At 30.6% G+C, this 20,033-nt stretch overlaps 3 protein-coding genes across 6 annotated transcripts in view; 1 reads left to right on the forward strand and 2 right to left on the reverse strand.

Annotated features, from left to right (window-relative positions):
• The window catches only part of LOC108754417 (dynein heavy chain 7, axonemal), a 44,359-nt gene extending 28,856 nt beyond the window's left edge, over nucleotides 1-15,503 (reverse strand). Inside the window, exons 1-16 of the mRNA XM_018496674.1 lie at nucleotides 15,430-15,503; nucleotides 13,448-13,710; nucleotides 12,718-13,018; nucleotides 12,123-12,146; nucleotides 11,472-11,563; nucleotides 11,242-11,395; nucleotides 10,176-10,325; nucleotides 8,326-8,514; nucleotides 7,079-7,182; nucleotides 6,744-7,013; nucleotides 5,381-5,685; nucleotides 3,917-4,271; nucleotides 2,633-3,106; nucleotides 1,713-2,093; nucleotides 868-1,304; nucleotides 662-777 (exon numbers count right to left, since the gene is read on the reverse strand). Of these exons, the coding sequence (XP_018352176.1) occupies nucleotides 662-777; nucleotides 868-1,304; nucleotides 1,713-2,093; nucleotides 2,633-3,106; nucleotides 3,917-4,271; nucleotides 5,381-5,685; nucleotides 6,744-7,013; nucleotides 7,079-7,182; nucleotides 8,326-8,514; nucleotides 10,176-10,325; nucleotides 11,242-11,395; nucleotides 11,472-11,563; nucleotides 12,123-12,146; nucleotides 12,718-13,018; nucleotides 13,448-13,647 (3,552 nt within the window). The 5' untranslated portion in view covers nucleotides 13,648-13,710; nucleotides 15,430-15,503. The remainder of the gene's footprint in view (nucleotides 1-661; nucleotides 778-867; nucleotides 1,305-1,712; nucleotides 2,094-2,632; nucleotides 3,107-3,916; nucleotides 4,272-5,380; nucleotides 5,686-6,743; nucleotides 7,014-7,078; nucleotides 7,183-8,325; nucleotides 8,515-10,175; nucleotides 10,326-11,241; nucleotides 11,396-11,471; nucleotides 11,564-12,122; nucleotides 12,147-12,717; nucleotides 13,019-13,447; nucleotides 13,711-15,429) is intronic.
• Nucleotides 15,399-18,449, forward strand: LOC108754654 (elongation factor Ts, mitochondrial). 3 transcript variants are annotated; one of them, XM_018497130.1, is made up of 4 exons: nucleotides 15,399-15,440; nucleotides 16,967-17,122; nucleotides 17,208-17,739; nucleotides 18,150-18,449. In XM_018497130.1, the coding sequence occupies exons 2-4, from the start codon at nucleotides 16,967-16,969 to the stop codon at nucleotides 18,371-18,373; spliced, it is 912 nt and encodes a 303-aa protein (XP_018352632.1). In that variant the 5' UTR covers nucleotides 15,399-15,440; the 3' UTR covers nucleotides 18,374-18,449. The 3 variants fall into 3 exon arrangements, with proteins under 3 accessions (XP_018352632.1, XP_018352640.1, XP_018352648.1); XM_018497138.1 differs by lacking the exon at nucleotides 15,399-15,440 and adding an exon at nucleotides 15,572-15,646; XM_018497146.1 differs by lacking the exon at nucleotides 15,399-15,440 and adding an exon at nucleotides 15,667-15,978.
• Nucleotides 18,450-18,986: 537 nt separating this feature from the next.
• LOC108754673 overlaps nucleotides 18,987-20,033 on the reverse strand; it is a 1,716-nt gene continuing 669 nt past the window's right edge. Inside the window, exons 3-4 of one of the 2 annotated variants that reach the window (XM_018497159.1) lie at nucleotides 19,652-19,867; nucleotides 18,987-19,351 (exon numbers count right to left, since the gene is read on the reverse strand). In XM_018497159.1, the coding sequence (XP_018352661.1) occupies nucleotides 19,160-19,351; nucleotides 19,652-19,867 (408 nt within the window). In that variant the 3' untranslated portion in view covers nucleotides 18,987-19,159. The remainder of the gene's footprint in view (nucleotides 19,352-19,651; nucleotides 19,868-20,033) is intronic. The other variant, XM_018497167.1, reaches the window with a different exon arrangement.

Genomic DNA, 20,033 nt, shown 5'->3' on the forward strand with positions numbered 1-20,033 from the left:
TTTGATTATACGTATTTGATTTAATAAATTCAATTAATTTATTTAATTTATTAAATTATAAATTTAAAAGGTAAAAGTTATAAGCGGAAAAATATTACTATGTCTTTTTCAAATTTATAGAAAAAAAAAAGTAAAGTTTTCTCTGTTTTATAACAATGCCAGAAAGCACATAAACATTCTATGAACATTCTATAAATATTTATTTAAATATCTGTACATTCTATAGAAATACTATCAAATATTAATCATATTTTTACAATACAGTTGAAAAACTTACTATTGAATGTAGATATTTACTGACTGTACATAAAACATTTTATACAATATTCAATGGAATATTGAACGTATGTTTTTATATATGTGGACCTAATCTTGTTTTATGATAAAATAAATATAGTATATATAGTTCATTAACTTTGTAAATATTCTGAACATTTTGTAAATGGCCGTTTTATTATAAATATAAGTTTCTGAATAGAATGTTCTATGTATTTGCATAGAATTCGATTCAAATATTCGGTAGTAATAGAGAACACTTGAACTTTATAAAATTATTCATAGAATATTTTGTGCTATTTAGAAATAAGTTAAAGTAACGTAATTTGAAATTAAGTCTTGCAACGCAATAAATATAATTTGAATATTAATTAAGCAGACGTACCAGCCAGTAGTATCTAAGTTGGCACAACCATCTGAAATCGGTATTTTTTACAACTTTCTCCTTGTAGAGATCCGCGAGGACGTCCTTGCTGTGAACATTCAAAGTAACCAGCGCCTCTAAAAAAAAAAAAGAACAAACACTTCCCATCAATATATAAAATCATTAAAAATACTTCAACTTTTAGAAGCACCAGTTTAATTAGGTACCCAACGTGATGCGATTCTGCTTCGAGAGGATTCCCCTGATCAGCAAAATGATGTCGTTGAGCTCTTCCTGGCATTGCGCCAAGTATCTCTTCAAACCAGCCACTCCCTTCAGCATGGCCTCCTCGACTTGTTGCGTCCAATACGTCTGATCTACACAGAGAACAGTCTGACCGGGCCATTCGAGGACCCAAGTCGTTCTCGCCTTCATGTGGTACGCCAGGATCGCTTGATGCACCATGTGATGCACGCTTTTCCGCATTTCCGTCTCGAGCTCGATCAGCCACTTCTCGACTTGTCCTCTAGCGATGGAAGTGGATATGATCTCTAAGATAATAACCTCCTCGCCTTCCGTGGATCGCATCGCCAGCACTTCAAGCTCTTCGTTGAACTTCAGTAGAGCTATGCCCTCGAAACATTTCTTCAGGTGCGGCTGCACGCTGAAGAACAATTTTACTCAATAAAAAGTCTTATCCCTCAAGTCCTTGAAATAAAAGATCACAAATAAATGATGTTACTATTTAAATAGATTATACCTAATTACATAAACAATTTATTTAAATTGTATTTGATTTTTCTCAGAAAAACAATCAAGTGAAAAAATAGTATTTATTTATCTTTCTTATTATTAGTAAAATAAAAATTCAAATATACACATTAAGATATATCTAAAGTGAAAATTTAAAAACATGAATAAGTATAAGTTCAAATTTTTGCGAAATTAAAATTATACATTATTAATTTTATATGTAAAATTAGAAGGTAAAGTTACTTTCTGCAGATTGTTATTATTACCATTATTGTTATTATTTAGTATTTCTGAATTTGAGATTTTATAAATGACTTACCGTGTCGGATCTTTCGTCTCGGAGAGAATCTCCAGTAGCTCGTCGTTGGAAAGGAAGAAGAACCTGGGGAAGAAGAGTCTCTTCTTCTCCAAGTATTCATTCAGACCTTTTTGAATTAGTTCTAACAGCCCAAAGCTCTTTTTCAGACGATCCAGCATCTTCTCGATCTCGACGATAGCGAGAACGTGCGGCTCGCCGTAAACAGTCTTCATGATCTCCCGCCAAATCTTGTCGACCTGCACAAACTTCCTTCCTTCTTCCGGCATCTGCTGTTGGATATCCGGCGAGGTGAAGATTGGCTCCAAGTACATCCACGTGCCCTGCACCTTCAACCATTGCTCCAGAATGTTCTCCAGCAGGTGCAATGTCTTCTCCCACTTGCTAAAATTAAAAAATTTCACGTAATAATATTAAATAATTGTCAGTTATACACAAATCTCAAATGTAAAACTAATAAAATGCTAACGAAATAAAATTAAATAAAGTAAATTGATTACGTAAATAAAATATATTAATTATCAAATAAAATAAATTTAATTAATTAAATAATAACATTAATTTTATCAGTTTGAAATTTATAATTTTATCAATTATAAATGTAATTTGTAATTTATAATATCAAAATAATAATTAATATTTATAAATACTGAAAATATAATATATACTGAAACAAATAAATAAATAAAATTGCAAATAAATTAGAACGCAATAATAAAAATTATAAGTAACAATATTTGTAGAGATAAGGTTTGATACAGATTATTACATTTGATATAAAGAAGATAATACTAAGTTAATAAATAACAACAAATAAAAAAACAATAATTTAATTAATAAAAGATATATTAAAATAAATTGAAGTTCTGGAAATATTAATTCGTTATTTTCAGCGTTAAATTCTTCGTACAATTAATTCTTACAGTATTCTAGCCTCAAAGGGTTTGATGTAAGGCGAATTTTTAATGATCACTGTCTTTGTAAGGTGATCATCCAGTAAGAGGTGTATCTCGTCGACGCCGGCGATGACGAAGGTGCCGGTGTCCTTGTAAGGATTCACCGTAAAGATCTGATCGCTCCAGTCTCGATACATCTTGTCCATGCCTCTTTCCAGAGTGTCCTCTTTCGTGGCAGCTTCGGAGATGCCCTCAAATTGCGGGACGAAAGCGTCCAGACCCATAAGCAGGACCTTGCCCAGTGTTAGATCGGCATCGAACTTGATCGGAATGCCCGCAATCGCCGAAATCTGATCCCAGTGCCGCGCTTTCAATCCCGGATTACCCAGAGTCATCACCATTGGCATCCGTTCCTTAAACTCATCGATTCTCTCACGAACCGCGGCCGCTAATTCACGCACGTCCGGCTCCTGGAACGCCTTCTCCAACTTGTAGATTGTCCTACATTCGATTTTATCGTCAAAAAACCAAAATCACAAATGCGGCGTAATAATAATGTAAATCACATCGTTGTTAAACAATTTTTAATTTTTATGCCTAAATTAAATCAATTTAATGATTATAGCCAAATAATTATAGAAAAGATAGATATTATCATAGTAGTGAGAAAAGTTTTCTAATTAGGTAATAAATTTTGACCAACTTTTTATTTCTCAACAAGTAACAAATTCACATATCTTATAAAGCTTTTTATACTAAAAAAAGATATGCTTTTCAAAAATTAAATCATTTTTAATTTTTATAAATTCTGCTTTGAATTTCTTATATAGATAATAACGCAAAATTAAATGTTTTTTACAGTATATAAATTTAAAATACAAAAATAAATGTGATGGTATGGTGCTTTTTTTCTTGTTTATATATGATTTTAGTGACATATTAAAATAATAAAATTTATTAACAATACTTAACGTTAAAAAATTACACTGATTTACAAGATTTCTGTTTCTCAACATCTGAATGATGAATTTTTATATATTTTATTATATAAAACAAAAAAAAGAAGTTATAAAGAATTTAGATTTGTAGTCTTTTTATAATAAAATCCTTGATTTCTCTAATCTGTGAATTTTTTAATTTTATATTTTTTTTCAGCAGCTATAAATACATAAGAATTACCATCCAGGTGTTGAAAAACAAAAACCTTGTAACGCAATGTAATTTTTCTCATCCTTATCTTCTTTTTATTATAAAATTTTTGTTCTTGGTTTTGTTATAACTTCGATATAACATTGTTTGACAAATATCAACCTGTAATATGTTCCTACGTCATTGTCAATATCTTCGGGGTTGTAAGAACCGATTGTGCTGTTTATCCATTTGTCATATTTGGCCAAATACTCGCAGATGCTGTCGAAGAGCTTCTTGAACGGTAGCAAACGATCAGCAATCCGTTTTCGTAACGGATATTGCGTGATTTCCCAACCGAAGGCAACCTCCTCCTCGTTGAACTTGTCGATCTTGTCCATTGCCGCGATCAACCGGTTCTCCAAACTTTGCGCCTTGCGATGATACCGATCCACTTCCTCGATGTCGCCCCAGTATTTCATCTCTTCCACTTGTTTCACGTACGAGTCCAGTTCCTCAACGAATTTCTGATATCTAACTGTAAAAAAAAAACGAAACTGTGTCTTCCAAAATATTTATACGTAATATTAACGTCAAAAATAAAATATTTTTTAAAAAGGCTAACACAAAATAAATTAATTTTATAAACGAGGCATGTAAATATGAAATATTTTCGACGAGTTTGTGATCAATTATTTAATGAGTGTTACTTTAAAAAATCAAATATTCAATTTAAAAAAATACATGATTTATACTTTTAGAAAGAAAGAAATTTATTTTTATGAAACGCGAAATTCTACAAGTCTCAGTTTAAATTATTAATAATACAGTCATGTCCAAAATTATTACTGAGAGAAAATGTACTAAATGTTAATAATATTTGTTTAAATGATACTAGCTGAATATTTACTCATTTGTAAACATACTTTTTTGGTACATTAATTTGATTCAGCAATAATTTTTGTATTTGATATAAACCGTTTTATTTGATATTTACCATATTTACGGTTTATTTACCGTAAGTATAAATGTTAATACTATCTAAACAAATATTTATTAAAATTTAGTACATTTTTTCTTGATATAGGTATCTTACTAATTAGTTTTTTTTTTAATAATTACTGTTTTTTTTAACGATTTCTTGGAATTAGTTAAGATCGTGCCTATTTTTCTGGAATTTATTGCTTAATTGTTTAAATGCGCCATGTTAATAGTAGTTATAGTTTAAAAACATAAGATCATGTCGTAGATTGATCTCTACAAAATTCTGACTTCAATTCAATTAAACATTTAGGGAGTCACTTAAAGAAAAAAAATTTGTAATCGAAAATTCATTTTGAAACAAGATTTATAAATTGAAATTATAGAAAAATTGAGACGAATAATCCATTTACAGAAAACCAGTAGAGAGTTTATCGAAAAGAATTACAGAAGTTATAGAACAAAAAATAAGTACATAATAAAATATCAAATGTTAACAATGTATTAATAAACAAAGCTATTAACAAACTTTGTTGTACCTATTTGAATTTATGTATTAAAAATTATGAAATTTATAAGGATTTCTAAACTTGAACATGGCTGAATATAATTAAATTAATCCAGATTATTGTCGAGATCAGAGTATCATCGAGAGAATGATATCACCTTTCAGCGCATCTTGGTACTCCTGCGTCTTATTCTCGACGATCACTCGGTTGTCTTCCAAGATCTGGGACATTCTGTGATACCATTGGAAGGCCACATTGTTGTTACTTATCTCGCTCTCTGTTAGCAGCCAGTAATCCGACAGGAACGTGATGTGCTCGATCACGTCCAGCAGTCTAAGCTCCAAGTTCTTTAGAGTGACGTCACTGGTAATTCGGACGAACTTGATGAGTTCCATCAGAGCCGCGGTATTGGGAGGTGGAGTGAGGACTCGCTCGGATATAGCTTCATATTCCGCTATGGCACTAGATACAGATTAGTTTGAGAGAAATGAACGCTATATAACGTTCGGGGATAGAGAATCATAGGGGAAACTCAATTTAACTGTACACAGGATGACTTAAAAATTACTCCGCAATTAATTTCACGTGCTAAATGTAAAAAAATTACAGTCTATGCATGTTTCATTATGTAATAATAGTTGCACATAAATAAAAAAATAATACAAAGTTCAAGTTTTGCATAATTATTATAATCATCTATATAGTTGAAAAATTTATGTTAAATTTAACACATTTTGTGTCTTCCAAAGATCCACTCGAATTTTAATTACACAAAGTAATTTGTTAGAAAGTAAAAATTAATTATAAAAGAAATTATAACATAAAAAATATAACGTTGACACACTATTGTGGAATCATATTTTTTCAGTAAAATTAACATTTATAATTATATAAATTAATACACTTCATTTCTTTATCTTAAAATTGACGTTTTAAAATATATTATTTTTTTATTATTTATTATTTATCGTCTTACTTATAAATTGCATTATTTTAACACAGAAAGTGTTGAATATTAATTTAACATAAAATATTTAAATAATAGAATCACACAATATTAAATTAACAAGCAAATATATTAAAAATTCAACACAAAAATTTTTAGTACTTAAAAATTCAACACAAAAATTTTAACATGGACTAATTTTAATACATATATATCATACAGAATGTTTTCTACTACATACTTCAATAAAATATGTGATCCTCTCAAAGTAATGATTATCTTTACAGAAAAAGCCACTATAATAACGTAATGAAATAATGCAATAAAATAATAACTCATGCTAAACCTTACTCATAATAAATCTTACTAAATCTTACTAAAAAAAAAAGCTGTAAGATTTTAAAAATAGACCCCGTCTCTTAAATCAATCTTTAAATAATTTTGAAGTCCACGCTATGCACAAATCTGCCAAAATATTAATTAAAAACTAATAAATTGCGAAAAGTTGAAGATAAAAATTAATAAAGATTTTTAATACTTAATTTTAGATGCGTTATATATATTTAATATTCACTTCTTCGCCGTATTCTGATATCGGTCGACAAGGCGCTGAATTAGTAGCCCTTTGAAGTGCCCAATGTTCTCCACCACGGCCGTAATGAAGGGCGCGTGAGAAACTTCGAAGAATCCCGCGAAAACTGTCCTCTCGATATCGATCGGTATTCTTCCGACGAGATCGTGATAGAGTTCAATTTTCTTCTCGTACTCCTCCAGCTTGATCTTATCGATTAGCAAGAAAGCCTTCGTCCGGCCGAGTTCCTCGTCGTTGTAAAACTGAGCGAATCTGCAAAAAAAATGAACGTTATCGAGCAGTTTATCGCTACCTGCGGCAATAGGATCGATAAGTACTTTCTCAACTCTGCCAGCTTCTGCTCCGGGATTATTCTTTCACGATCGATCAGCTGCTTTATCTCTCCCTTGAACTGCTCCACGATGATCTGCGATATCTTCGGCTGCAAAGCGCACAGAGAACTGTTTGTAATAATAATTTAAAAGACAAGTATTTTAACAATTCACGATTTGTTATGTAAACGATTTATGTAAACATAAATGTATATAATTTCATTGTTACACGTTAAAACGTGAATTTATAACATTGTGATTCTTCAAAATTATTACATTATTTTATATAAATAATATTTATAACAATTATTATTTAGTATAAATTTAAATTATTAATAATAATTTTTTATCATCTATACAGGATTCGAGATAGACAAAATAATGTGAATAGAATAATGCGAAATATGCCATCAACTTATTTTATTAATAAGAAGTTGACCTTATTATAATTTGTCTCAAGTACAGATTCTATCCTTGTTGGACCAGTATATGTCATACTTGCTTGAAAAGTAACTGCAATCCCAGTAAACAGCAACTAAACTAGCAGTAACATAACATCAAAGTTACAATTTCATACTTAACTGTATGAACACATATAATATAATACATATTTTACGTAACAATCATGTTGTAAATGCGAAATTATAACATTGATATTACGTTATTATTACTTTATGTTTATATATTCTATTTTTCTCTAACAGAACATCTTCTAAATATTTAAAACATATTAGAGGAGGAAATTTGTTTCTCACTTTGCTCTCCAAAACCATAAATGATATTTAAATCAGAAAACTACATTGGTTAGGAGAAATATAGACATTTTAGGGAACAAAGAGAAATTTTTGGAAAATAAAGTAAGAAAAAAATTTCCTTCTCCAGTATCACTATATAAACAATTAAAAGACATTTTACTAAAAGAATAGTACAACATTTCATTGGTAACTATTCAAGCATTGAGTGACTGTTCCAACGAGAATGAAATGTGTATTAAAAGTAAATGATCCAATTTCTTATTAATAAAACAAGTAATAAAATAGTGTTAGGTGTTTATATTATTCTGTCTGTCCCTTGTATGTGTAAACAATTATTGAAATTGAAAATTAGTACATATATACTCTAGATAATAATGAATTAAAAGATAGAGACAGGAGAAATGATTTTATTTCGATTATTATTTTATGATCAAAGATTTCAGAACAGGAAATCAGTTCTTCTTCTTGGATCTTCATATTTTATTTTTGATGCGGAACCTTGAGAAATTCTTGAGGTCCTGCCCAGTCAAGGTAGAGTTGTGTCTCTAATCTATCAAAATGTTGCATGGCATCGCACATCATCCCGAGAATGTCGCAAAGCGATTCCTTAAATTTGTCGAAAGATGGTTGGAAAGCGAGTTCCTTGGAGACCACGACGATGTTCACTTTAAAGCGGCAAGCTACGGGCTGTGTGAAGAAATACAAAAGAGACAGTATGAAACGGTATGGCTCCCTTTGCCTACAAATCGTTTGCCTGCAGTATCGTTTGCTTGCATCACTTTTTCGTTTGCGCAAAAAAAATTATTGCCTACAGCTCGATTACCTACATGAATTTTTGCGCACAAATAAAAATTTTAGAAATGAAGTTACATTGGCCTACATGTATTATCTATTACATACCAGTATTATTGCCTACAGTTTGATATTAGCCCCAATATTGGCCAGACATTGGCCAGACAATGTATTGCCCAATATTGGCCATATATTGGGACCCCCAATATTGGCAGAATATTGGAACGCCAATTTATAGCCAATATTGGCCAGAAATTGTGGGGCCCCAATATTGGCAAGAAGTAAAATTTTCAGAAAAATTCATTATCACAATTATATCAATTTCTGCAAAAATTAATTAAAAGCGAAGTTTAATGTTTATAATTCTAAAGCTTTAAAGGAATCTATAAACTTTTTTTTCGAGTATTACTTGCTCGTAATTTACAAGAAAACAAAATAAACAGTCTGTTAACAGTTCGCGTGGAAATCAAGATAAAAGTAAAAATTAAAATTCTAGGAAATTAAACAAAAAATTGTTTTCCAATAATATCTACTTATCTACAAAAATATTATGAAAACAAATTGTCAGGTTCAAAAATTTTTTGAAAAAGGAAAATTTTTTTATTATTCTATATATTATCCACTCATAATTTGCAATAAATGCAGAATAAATGTCAATTAAAACTTCGGGTGAGAAAAGCAAAAATAAAAATTTCAGAAAAACCAAAAAAGTTATTTGTCAATAATATCTACTTAGGTACAAAAATGATACAAAAACAAAGTCAAAAGTTTGAAATTTAAAAGAGAGATAAATCGTTCATATTTTTCTGAATACTATCAGCTCATAAGTTGCAGGAAACGTTGATTAAATGTTAATTAAAATCGTTTTATTACTGTGCGTTTTGTTACTGTGTTTTTTTCCTGCGTTTTATGAAGATGCTAAAATATGTAATGTAATGTAATGTAATGTAATATTATCAAATATCTTATAATAAGTAATTAAGAATGTACAGATTTTAAACGGTTCATATTATATACATCAATTGTTTAAATTTGACTCTTATATGTTCTTCTATTTTTTTTTTATATTATTATTATTAATCGAAAGCTTTGCATGACGATCAAAGTAAAGACAAAAGAAATTCTAGGAAAAGTTACGTATCGATAATACTATCTGCAAAAATTAAACGAACGAAGTCAAAGTCTTAAAATTCGAAAAAGAGGAAAACTATTATTGTTCTAAATTCGCTAATAATCTACGGAAGATGCAAAATAGACAACTTCTGTATTTCGCCATCAGCTGTGTCATCTTTTGTTTATTTTTAAATCTCCAATTGATTGTCATCAATTGGGTGACATCTGGGTTACGCGCGCGATAGAGGCTCAAGGCGAACGAGCGGACGAGCCTTGAAAAGCCTTGATAAGCAGAAATTGATGGAAATTGTGTCTCGTAACGTTCCAATAACGCTCGCGCGACAGCGGATAAGCGAAGGAAGGAAACGCCGAACGCGTGCGAGTTTCCTCGTCTGAAAATCATTTCGCGTCGATCGATCGCAAAGACAGATATGTATATTCACCTTGCCATTTACGACGTAATTAACGAATTCCCGCAGAGAGTGTTTGCAGATCCTTAAAAGCTGCGCCTCCATCAGCTTGCCAGCACAATTGAAGAACCGTTTGAACTGCTTACGTCGCAGCGGACTGGGTATCATATTCTTTCTATTATTCTGTAAAGGAACGAATTAAAAAAGCGAAGGACTCTTCTCGCTTTTAAGGATGTACTACATGTATTATTTAATAAAATTTAAAAATTACAAAAAAGTTACATGTAACGTGTAATAAATGATACAAAAAGGCAAACTTGAATCAAACCGCCGAAAGGCGGTTGATAAATAAAAAAATTCACATAGGAAGAAATAATAATAAATAAGAAATAAAATCAAAGTCGATATTAAAAGTAGATAAAAAAATTTCGAACATTTCGATTATACATCTTTGGACAATCTTCAACGTACTATCATCACAGAGTTATAACGTCTTCTTGGATATTAATCCAAGGAGAGAATTTTACAGATTTTTCTACGTTATATTTGTAAAAGTAAAAAAGTTTAGCGGCGATTTAAAACGTAATTAAAAAATTATTTCCATAAAAATAGGCATGTTTTTAAAAAAATGAGATAAAATAAGAAAATTTTCATTTAAATTATAAAATTGTATTGTTAGATATAAATTTGATCTTGAACTGTTTTTTTACGAATAAACATTTATTTTTATGCAAAAAGTATGAATTTTCAATTCCAGTCACTTCTTGCAAAGACTGTACATCTAATACATCTTTAAACAGATTTATCATATAAATGATTGAGCGAAAATAATAAACAAATAAACAGACAAAGAAAGTGAAGACTCGAAATCCACAAAATAACTTTTAATTTATTCCAAAATTCAATTGTCGGGCACAAAATTAATATTAATAAATACTTGGGTAAATAAAAGAAATAAGTAGAAAATCCATGAAAGCTTAACAGGAGACAGAGAGAATAAAAATCAAGAATAAAAATAAAATTGATTTGCCTGATTCTTCTTTCAATATATATAATATGTGGCGATAATTAACATGTTATTTCTTTTCCAATGCTTTACCACGAGAAATATGTCTTGAATCCCGCTATACCAGACTTTTTTCAGAATTCTCCGATTGGCAACGATCTGATGAGCGATTAGAGAGTAAAAGTTCGTCAGATCCCAACTTTCCTTGTGCACGACGATGTGCTCCAAATTGATCAGCCGAAATGTACTGAAAGAATTGACATTATTCGCTAGAACAAGTCACGACAGCGCAAATTAAGCGTGTTTATAATTCCGACCGATACCTGTAATCGCGAGCCCATTGCTCCACAGTCATCCGCATGCATGGATTTATCAAATACAGATTGGTATGCAGAAATTCGCGGCAGTGCTCTATCTGCTTCCGCTCGTCCTTCTGAATCATGTCGAACTACAACGCGATCGGCAATTAAATCGACGCAATTAAATAACTCCGATTTCTAGTCTGCATTTCGCAATTTTTCAAAACAAGCATCGAGGCAATGAAATAAAATACATCGACGTTCACAATATATTTTTATTACTATAATAGTTCTCTACACACGAATAGGATTTCGGTAACTTTATAAGTAAAAAAAAATCTATTTTTTTGGAGGATTGAAAAAACGTTCTAATTTTTAAAACTGCAGTGCTGAAAATAATTAAAAATTGTAAAAATATGTAAAAATTGCCTTATTATCTCACATATTAAATGAATGAAACATATCACTTTTAAAATCTATTTCCGCAAAAAATTAAAAATGAAATATTGAAAATATTAAAATATTTATTTATGTCGTTTGTAAGAAAATGAACATTTCCATACATATGACACAGGGCTTTTTTAATTAGGAAATTCTGTAAATGTAATAACAGCTTTCTAAAGATGTTAGAAAATAACAGATTGTATAAATAAACGACGTTATAAGAAAATAAACGATATTTAGCTTTATTGTTAAAAAATATACAAAAAGTACAAAAAAAATAAACTCATAACATTAAATTCCAATATGCTACAATATTTTATTAATGAGTGTATTTTTTACGGTCTAATGTAAGGAGACTTAAATCACTATATTGTGTCTCACTCTAACTTATAACAAACTTGATATTTAGGAAAGAAATACTCAATTAATGTGGTTTTTTCTTTCCTAAATATCAAGTTTATTAAAATTTAGAGTGAGATAAGAAAATCATGTTTCTACCTCTCCTAACTCTAAATTGCCTGATATCTCAATTTGGACAAAAATTGACTTACATGATTTCTGAAATAATCGATTCATTGTACGTTGAGATAGAAAATCTTGCCACTGAATATTTGAAATATAAAACTCTCAGTCCTATTTAAATGTCTATTTTTAATAAATGTAAGCCTTAATATTTCACATTGAAATATTATTCGATATTTTTCTTATACTTCAGAATCTTGTCGATAAAATATTAAGCTTATCTTCAGTTACCTCCGATCTGATTTTATTCTCAAATTGATATAGAAGTCTCATTTATAATTCGATCTTTCTTCCGATGGCCAACCTGTGATGGATATTCCTCGAAAGGATCCGCGAGCGCGTACTCGACGATAGCCTTCTTCATGTTCTTTGTGAAGTCCTCCTTGATCTCGAGGATCAGATCAACGACAAAATCGGGAAATTTCTCCCGTAGACTGCCGGGAACCAGATCGAGTATCGCCTCGGCGAAAACGTCCTCGATGCTCACCGTGCGAATTGTATCGACTCCGTTGCAAATGTAATAATAATATCTATTGATGTCCTTATCGTCACTCAGATCCACATCCATTTCCAGCTCTGGTTTCACTATCAAACCCACCATAAATCTAATCGCAAGGATCGAGATTCATTTAAAGCTTCGAACTTCTTCCAAAAGAATAATATAATAATTAATCAAGTATCATTATTTTCTTAATGTATTAATAACATAAATCGTTTCGCTTTATATTAAGTAACTGGTTTAGCATCTGTTGAATAATTGGTTTTCATTCCTTTAACATTTTTTTTATAATTCAATTCAAATTTCATTTTTAATTATAATAATTTTATAATTTTATTAAGTTAATATATGTTATGTGTAGATTTATATAAATTAAATAGTTCAAATTTAATTATATTTACGTCGACTGTGTGCCACACGTTTAGATCTGACATAATACTTGAAAACTTAGTTTAATTACTGCTTTGACTTTGATTGTACCGAATAAATATTCGGAGTTATTTGGACATACAAATTTCGAGTTTGTTTTTTGTACCTGCGAAACTTCTCTTCGCGAAGACGTTTCACTGTGTAAGGTGCCTCTCTTTTCCTCTTGCTTCTTTTAGGACTCATCAAGTCCGACGGCAGAGAAAACAGCGGTTCCACCTTCGTTTCGAGGATCTTCGGTATTTGAATCACATCCTCGGATTCGCACTTTCGTGCCTTCGTTTTCTCCAAACGAGATGAAATTTCCATAATCAATCACAATTATGACAATTAATGTCACAATGCGGCATTTAACAGAATTCTAATTTATCTCTGGAAAATATACAATAATATCACTGTTCGCGAAACTTCAAGCAATTTAATTCATATACGATTTTTCTAGAATAAAATATTTTATTATTGCTACGAATATTAATTAAATTCCGAATGACAAAGCGCGAAATTACATTAAATTATAAACACGCGTCAGAAATGCATTTGAAACAGAATATTTGTAAAATGCAACTAGATAATTATTTCATATAACTTTTGGTTATTATTTAAAATTAAAACATATTTTTATGAATTTGATTTCAAATAAGTCTATTCATCTCAAAAATGTATTCATATAAATAAAATATTTTATTTAAAAATACTGTGTTATAATTTACAATTAATAAAACTATAATAATGTAAAAATAATATAAAGTGAGGGATATATAATAGATATTATATATAATAGATAATATAATATGAAATAATAAAAATATAAGAAAGTGTAATCAAATACAATACAACATATAGGTACTTAAAAAAAGAATGTGTCATTTTAAATTATGTTATGTTAAAAATATATTTCTAGCAACATATAAAATATATAATAACATTAAATAAAGAATACACAATAACGTTACTACAGTATTTACAATTATTAGTCTAAACACTTATACAAATAATTTATAATTACAATAATTATTATTTCAAAATATTTACATTGATATTACATATTTCCATAAAAATTTAGACAGCATGTCCGGTGAAAAGTTTTCTCAAAATTTCTATATAAATTAAAACACTTTTCAGAAACACTAGAAAAGTTTATATCTTTTTTATGTAAATTCTAAAATACTCTAACTCGGTAAGAAATTTTTCATGCATAAATATGTATAAATATGTATAAACAAATATAAACACGCATAAATATTCATAAACATGTATAATTAGATATGAAATATGTCCATGTTCATACATTCTTCTTTCTTTTGTAAAATTACTTTTTAGTGTAATAAAAATAATAATTATAATTTGGAAACATAAAAAATAATTAAAGGGATAATTTTCGCATTATTTTTAGAAAAAAAAAACAAGTTCGGAAAAATGTAAAAAAAATTGTTCATAATTATGCATAATTTTATATATAATTATATATAAGTAATTTTTTTAAACCTTTCTTCAAACTTGATTTTTTCTAAAACAATTAATTTGCGAAAATTATCCCTTTAATTATTTTTTATGTTTCCAAATTATTATTATTATTTTTATTACACTAAAAAGTAATTTTACAAAAGAAAGAAGAATGTATGAACATGGACATATTTCATAATTATGCATGTTTATGCGTGTTTATGTATGTTTATACATATATTTATACATATTCATGCATGAAAAATTTTTTACCACGAAGATTTTTAAGATTTCTTATTCTATAATTTCTGAAAAAATATCTTAAACTTCTTCAAAATTTATAATATTACAGAGAAATTATATAATAAAAACTTTTAGAAATAAAATATTTCAAAATTTATATACATGAAAAATTAAAAAAAGAAATGTATTCGGCATTTCTGAAAAGTGTTTTAATATTTGTATTAAAAAATCTGAGAAATTTTCTTAAAGAAATTTTATTAAAAAATTTTGAAAAATTCTAAAATTTATATAAAAATTCGGAAAAATTACATGAAAAATTTTCACCAAGTACTAAAAGGGGTACAAGGGGCCTCGAAAACGCCCTCTTGATGGAGAAATGATTACGGATTTGTAGTGTATTCTAACCTTCAAACACGGTGAGTGTCTTGCACCGCTGGATCGCTGCGAGATAGTTCTAGATTTGCGAAATCAGCTCGGTCTACCACGAATGTTCGCAGACTAGCGTCTCGCGTAATTAACAGTCAAATTAATCCGCATTCGTGCGAGTCACGCGTGTACTCGTGTCATTCATGCGCATCCGGAGATTCTCAAACTGCACCCTCGATCGCAGTTTCTAGGCAACGTAGTCGATCGATTCGGCTGAGTTAACGAATCCCGCGAACCTCAGCGAAATCGGCGAGCGAAGACAATCCTCGCGTTCGCATCTCTTTCCTGTCTTCCCTTCAGCGAGAAGCAATTTCAATCCTGCATGCGATTCACTCTTTTAGGTTATCTCTCAGGAACCACCTGCGTCTCGATTGTCGTGGTAGCCTGAGACCCAGAACGACGCGAAATGTCACGATGTGACCTCGCGATTTCCTCGAGAATTTACGTGATCTGATTTTTCCGTGACATATTTTCTTTCCTATACTCAGCATTTGTATCAAATGGAGTTGGTCGTATCGAAGGATCTCTGTGAGGATAAATTTTACACCTTTGATATGTCATAACTAAAAAATTATCCATAGTATCTATGACCATCTTTTGTTCATCATATTAGAAGTTATATTTCCATAGCACATTTTATCCAAGAGACGTCCTTAGAATGTTATAATTTCAGGATGCAACTGTTTAATCCTTCGGAGCTGATATCAAAATCTATAATACATTTACTATTAGATCTGTGATGCCCATTTAGTTTATAATAGTTAAAAGGCACTAATTAATTTCAAGAAGTTCGAAACTAACTTGTATAGAAAAGAAAATTAATACCAGGTGTATCTTAGTAAAGATAATCCATAAGACTCCGCACGTATAATCATGTGGAAAATTAGATCCCTGCGTTCAGCAGAAAAACAGCTTTACAAGTTTTAAGATTCTGCAATATAATTGGTAATACGTTTGGATAAGGAATTGAGAACAAGACCAATTATATTAAAGAATTTTATAACAATGCAAAGCTGCTTTTGTTGTTGCTGAACACAATTATATAATCCCACATAGTATAGTTCTCCAAAGACATCCCTATATCTTCTAAATACTCTGAGGACATTCCTAAGACGTCTCTTGGATAAAATGTACTTATAATACTAGTAAATATGCTTATAAATGTAGGAATTTAACTTGTAATATGATGAACAGAAGATGATCATAGATAGATATTGATAATGGATAATTTTTGAGCTATAATATATCAAAGGTGTAAAATTTATCCTCACAGAGATCCTTTGATACACCATAACTAAAAAGCTATCTATTATTGAATCATTATTTATGTTTGACGTCTTTTGTTCATTATATTATGAGTTACAGCATATATGCTATGATAAACTAAACTTATTTTATCAGAATCCAATTTTCCATATAATTAGTGGATGTAGCATTAGGAAAATTAAATTAACACATATTAGTAATAAATTATTTATTACCTCAGAAATTGGCATTAATTTAATATATTTTTTAGATGATTCCGGCTCAGATATTTCGCCTGATTCATACAAATGGCCTGCTCTGGCAGGCCACAAACAAATCTCTGCTAGCTAAGCTGCGCAAGAAGACTGGCTACACATTTGCAAACTGCAAGAAAGCTCTGGAACTGCACGAGAATGATTTGAATAAGGTAAGAGGCTCTACGACCGTTTAAGCATGCGTCCTGTAATTCTAATTGACTTACGACAGAATCTCTTAGTTCTTCCTTACTTCAGGCTGAGAAGTGGCTGAAAGAACAGGCGCAGCAGTACGGCTGGACCCAGGCAGCCAAGCTGAAAGATCGCAGCACCAGCCAAGGACTGATCACAGTGACGGTAGACGGGAATCATGCCGCACTAGCCGAGATTAACTGCGAGACTGACTTCGTCGCGCGGAACAAAAAGTTCCATAGTCTCGCAGAGACAGTGATCTCCGCTGTATTGAACCATGCAAAATCCCAGGACGTTCAGAACGAAGTACAACGGACTATTTTCCATGCAGACGGTCTCAAAGACCTACCAGCTGCGGACGGAAAGTCCCTGAGCGACCATTCCGCCTTGACTATCGGCAACGTAGGCGAGAATATCAGTCTGAGACGCGCTCTCGCCATCAGCGTACGATCACCGAACGTAACATTGTTCGGCTGCACACATCCGGCACCGATGAACCCCATACCTACATCTTTCGGCAAATACGGCGCCCTTGTAGCCATCAAGTGCAAGAAAAACGATAATATGCTGGGCACGCAGCTCTGCCAGCATATCATTGGTAGGTTTCATCTGTCACAGGGATACTCTTAATGCTACAAATCAGGTCTGTCCAATTTGAGAGAACCAAAATGCAAAACCACCGATGCAAAAAAATTCAATGTGGGTAAGATTTCGGAGACTGTAAAGTGTTGATACGCATCTGAGTGACGCTTATCAACACTTTAGTCTAAAATCTTTACTCTGAAATCAATTGACCCTTTTTGTGTCGATGGCTTTGCGTTTTAGCTCCGGAGCTCAAATTGGACAGGCCTACTATAAATGCTTTAAAACATTCTTTTATTGATCAGTTAGTAAAATTCTTTCTTCTGGTTGGTCAATCAAACCTCGAAGTATTTGTAGCGTTAAATGGACACTTTGGATAATTGGATTGGAAAAATAAAGGACGACATTGACATTGTTTCTTTATAGGTATGGATCCGCAGAAAATCGGTAATCCGCGGGTGGACGAGCCGCACGACAATATGGACGAGGAGCAGTGCATGATCTATCAGGAATTTCTACTCGATCCTAGTCTTTCTGTGCAGCAGTTGCTAGCGGAAACGCATGCTGAAATCATCGACTTCGCGCGTTTCGAGATCGGTGAGGAACTTGACGAGGAGTCACCACTAAAGAGTGCTCAGACTTGCGGCTGATGTCAATTGCAATATCCGTAAATAACTGATTATTTCTTATTATCTATCATTAATATTAATTTTCACGATGTTACTTTAATTATGAAATCGAAAAAGAATAGAAATTGTGTGAATACAAATTCTTAAATTGTTTTTATTATATATCTTTAAGAACGAATTTATAAAACGTTTACGAAAAAAGGGATAGATTAATGTCACTCTCAACTTTACCATTATGTGTATTGCTGTAATAAAATCGATGATAGTCTAGCGTAAAATTTAAAACATCATTATTTCATTAAATCTTTTGACGTGCCCAGTTGAAAAATTTCAAATTTGTATTAAATTTAATATATTCCATGATTTACCCAAATATTTGTATTAACTTACTCACAAGATGAGTTAGAAAGATATAAACATTATGTAAAAATTATCTCTTGAATAAAATTAACAGTAATATATTAAATTAACACTTGAATATATATATGTTAAAAATTTAACATAAAAATATTTTAACAAGATTTTGACACAAGTACAAAAATGTTTTTTACTGTATTTTAAAATTCATTACGGTCATAAAGAATTAAGTTATTATACCAAAATCAAAAATTCATATGAATATTTTTTTCTTGTGTTTTTCTTATGTTTCCTTTAATGTTTATTTTTTATTATTTGATTAATTCGATAAAAATGGAAGAATATCTCACACGAGTCACCAACATTGTTTGAATATTAAAATGAAATGAAATATAAAAAAATAAAATTACGATTCGAAAATTTGTATGTACAGTTAGATAAAAGTATACGCTACGAAAGATCCTCGCGATACAAAGTGCTTGCAGGAGCAGCCTTTGCTTTGATACTTTTTAGCCTCCTCGCGAGCCGGACCGATTTCCACAGCCACATCCGAGAATCCTTCTTCCAATAGGGTGCGATATCCGCAGGGGAATGCCTGATGCCCTGCAGGATAAATCCTTTCCTCAATCCTTTCTTATAAGCCTTAATTTTTAATTCTTTCCTGAATAATACGCTTTTTAAATTAAGTACATGTATAATAAATAAATTCATGTATAAAAAATTAAATATACAAAACTACTTTAAATTCTTGTTCTGTATATTTTTTATTATATATTATTATATATACTATACCTTTTTAATATTCTTGAGAATAACTTATTTAATTTTTTTTTAATATCTCTGACAATATATTTTTACATAAACATTGAGTTTTGAAACATCAATTTATTCTCTGAAAGATCAAGTTATGGATAAATTATGAATAAATAAAGACGTTCATACCTGGAAAATTAAGATTTCTGGTCCTTGGACTACTAATTCGAAGGTAGATTTTTCTCTCGTCTTGAAAACTGGAACAGTTTCCTCCTGCTCGGAATCATTGAAGTAATCCGTCTGCATGTAATTTGTTCTGAAACCTGGGTGATTCGTCGTCTCAAGCTCCAGGCTCTCCAAAGCGGACGTGAAATTTCCAATATCCTTGCAAGTCCCAATTTCAACCTAAATAAAGTTTCATCAAGAAAACGCAATTATTTTCATATTAAAGTGTTTAATTTGGATGGATATAAAATCGAAAAGAAAAACTGTACCTCAGCTCATAATTTTTAAAAGAATTAATTAGAAATTATATTTACTAATTTTATTAATTTTCCAGTACACAGAATAT

This window comes from Trachymyrmex septentrionalis, unplaced genomic scaffold (genome assembly GCF_001594115.1).
Source record: "Trachymyrmex septentrionalis isolate Tsep2-gDNA-1 unplaced genomic scaffold, Tsep1.0 scaffold119, whole genome shotgun sequence".
NCBI classification, from domain to species: Eukaryota; Metazoa; Arthropoda; class Insecta; order Hymenoptera; family Formicidae; genus Trachymyrmex; species Trachymyrmex septentrionalis.

What these genes read in the sequence shown, in the direction of transcription:
- LOC108754654 (XM_018497130.1), top strand. Translation starts at nt 16,967, where the DNA reads ATGATTCCGGCTCAGATATTTCGCCTGATTCATACAAATGGCCTGCTC. An exon ending in ACGAGAATGATTTGAATAAG is followed by an intron (nt 17,123 to 17,207) that starts GTAAGAGGCTCT and finishes TCCTTACTTCAG; the next exon opens with GCTGAGAAGTGGCTGAAAGA. An exon ending in GCTCTGCCAGCATATCATTG is followed by an intron (nt 17,740 to 18,149) that starts GTAGGTTTCATC and finishes GTTTCTTTATAG; the next exon opens with GTATGGATCCGCAGAAAATC.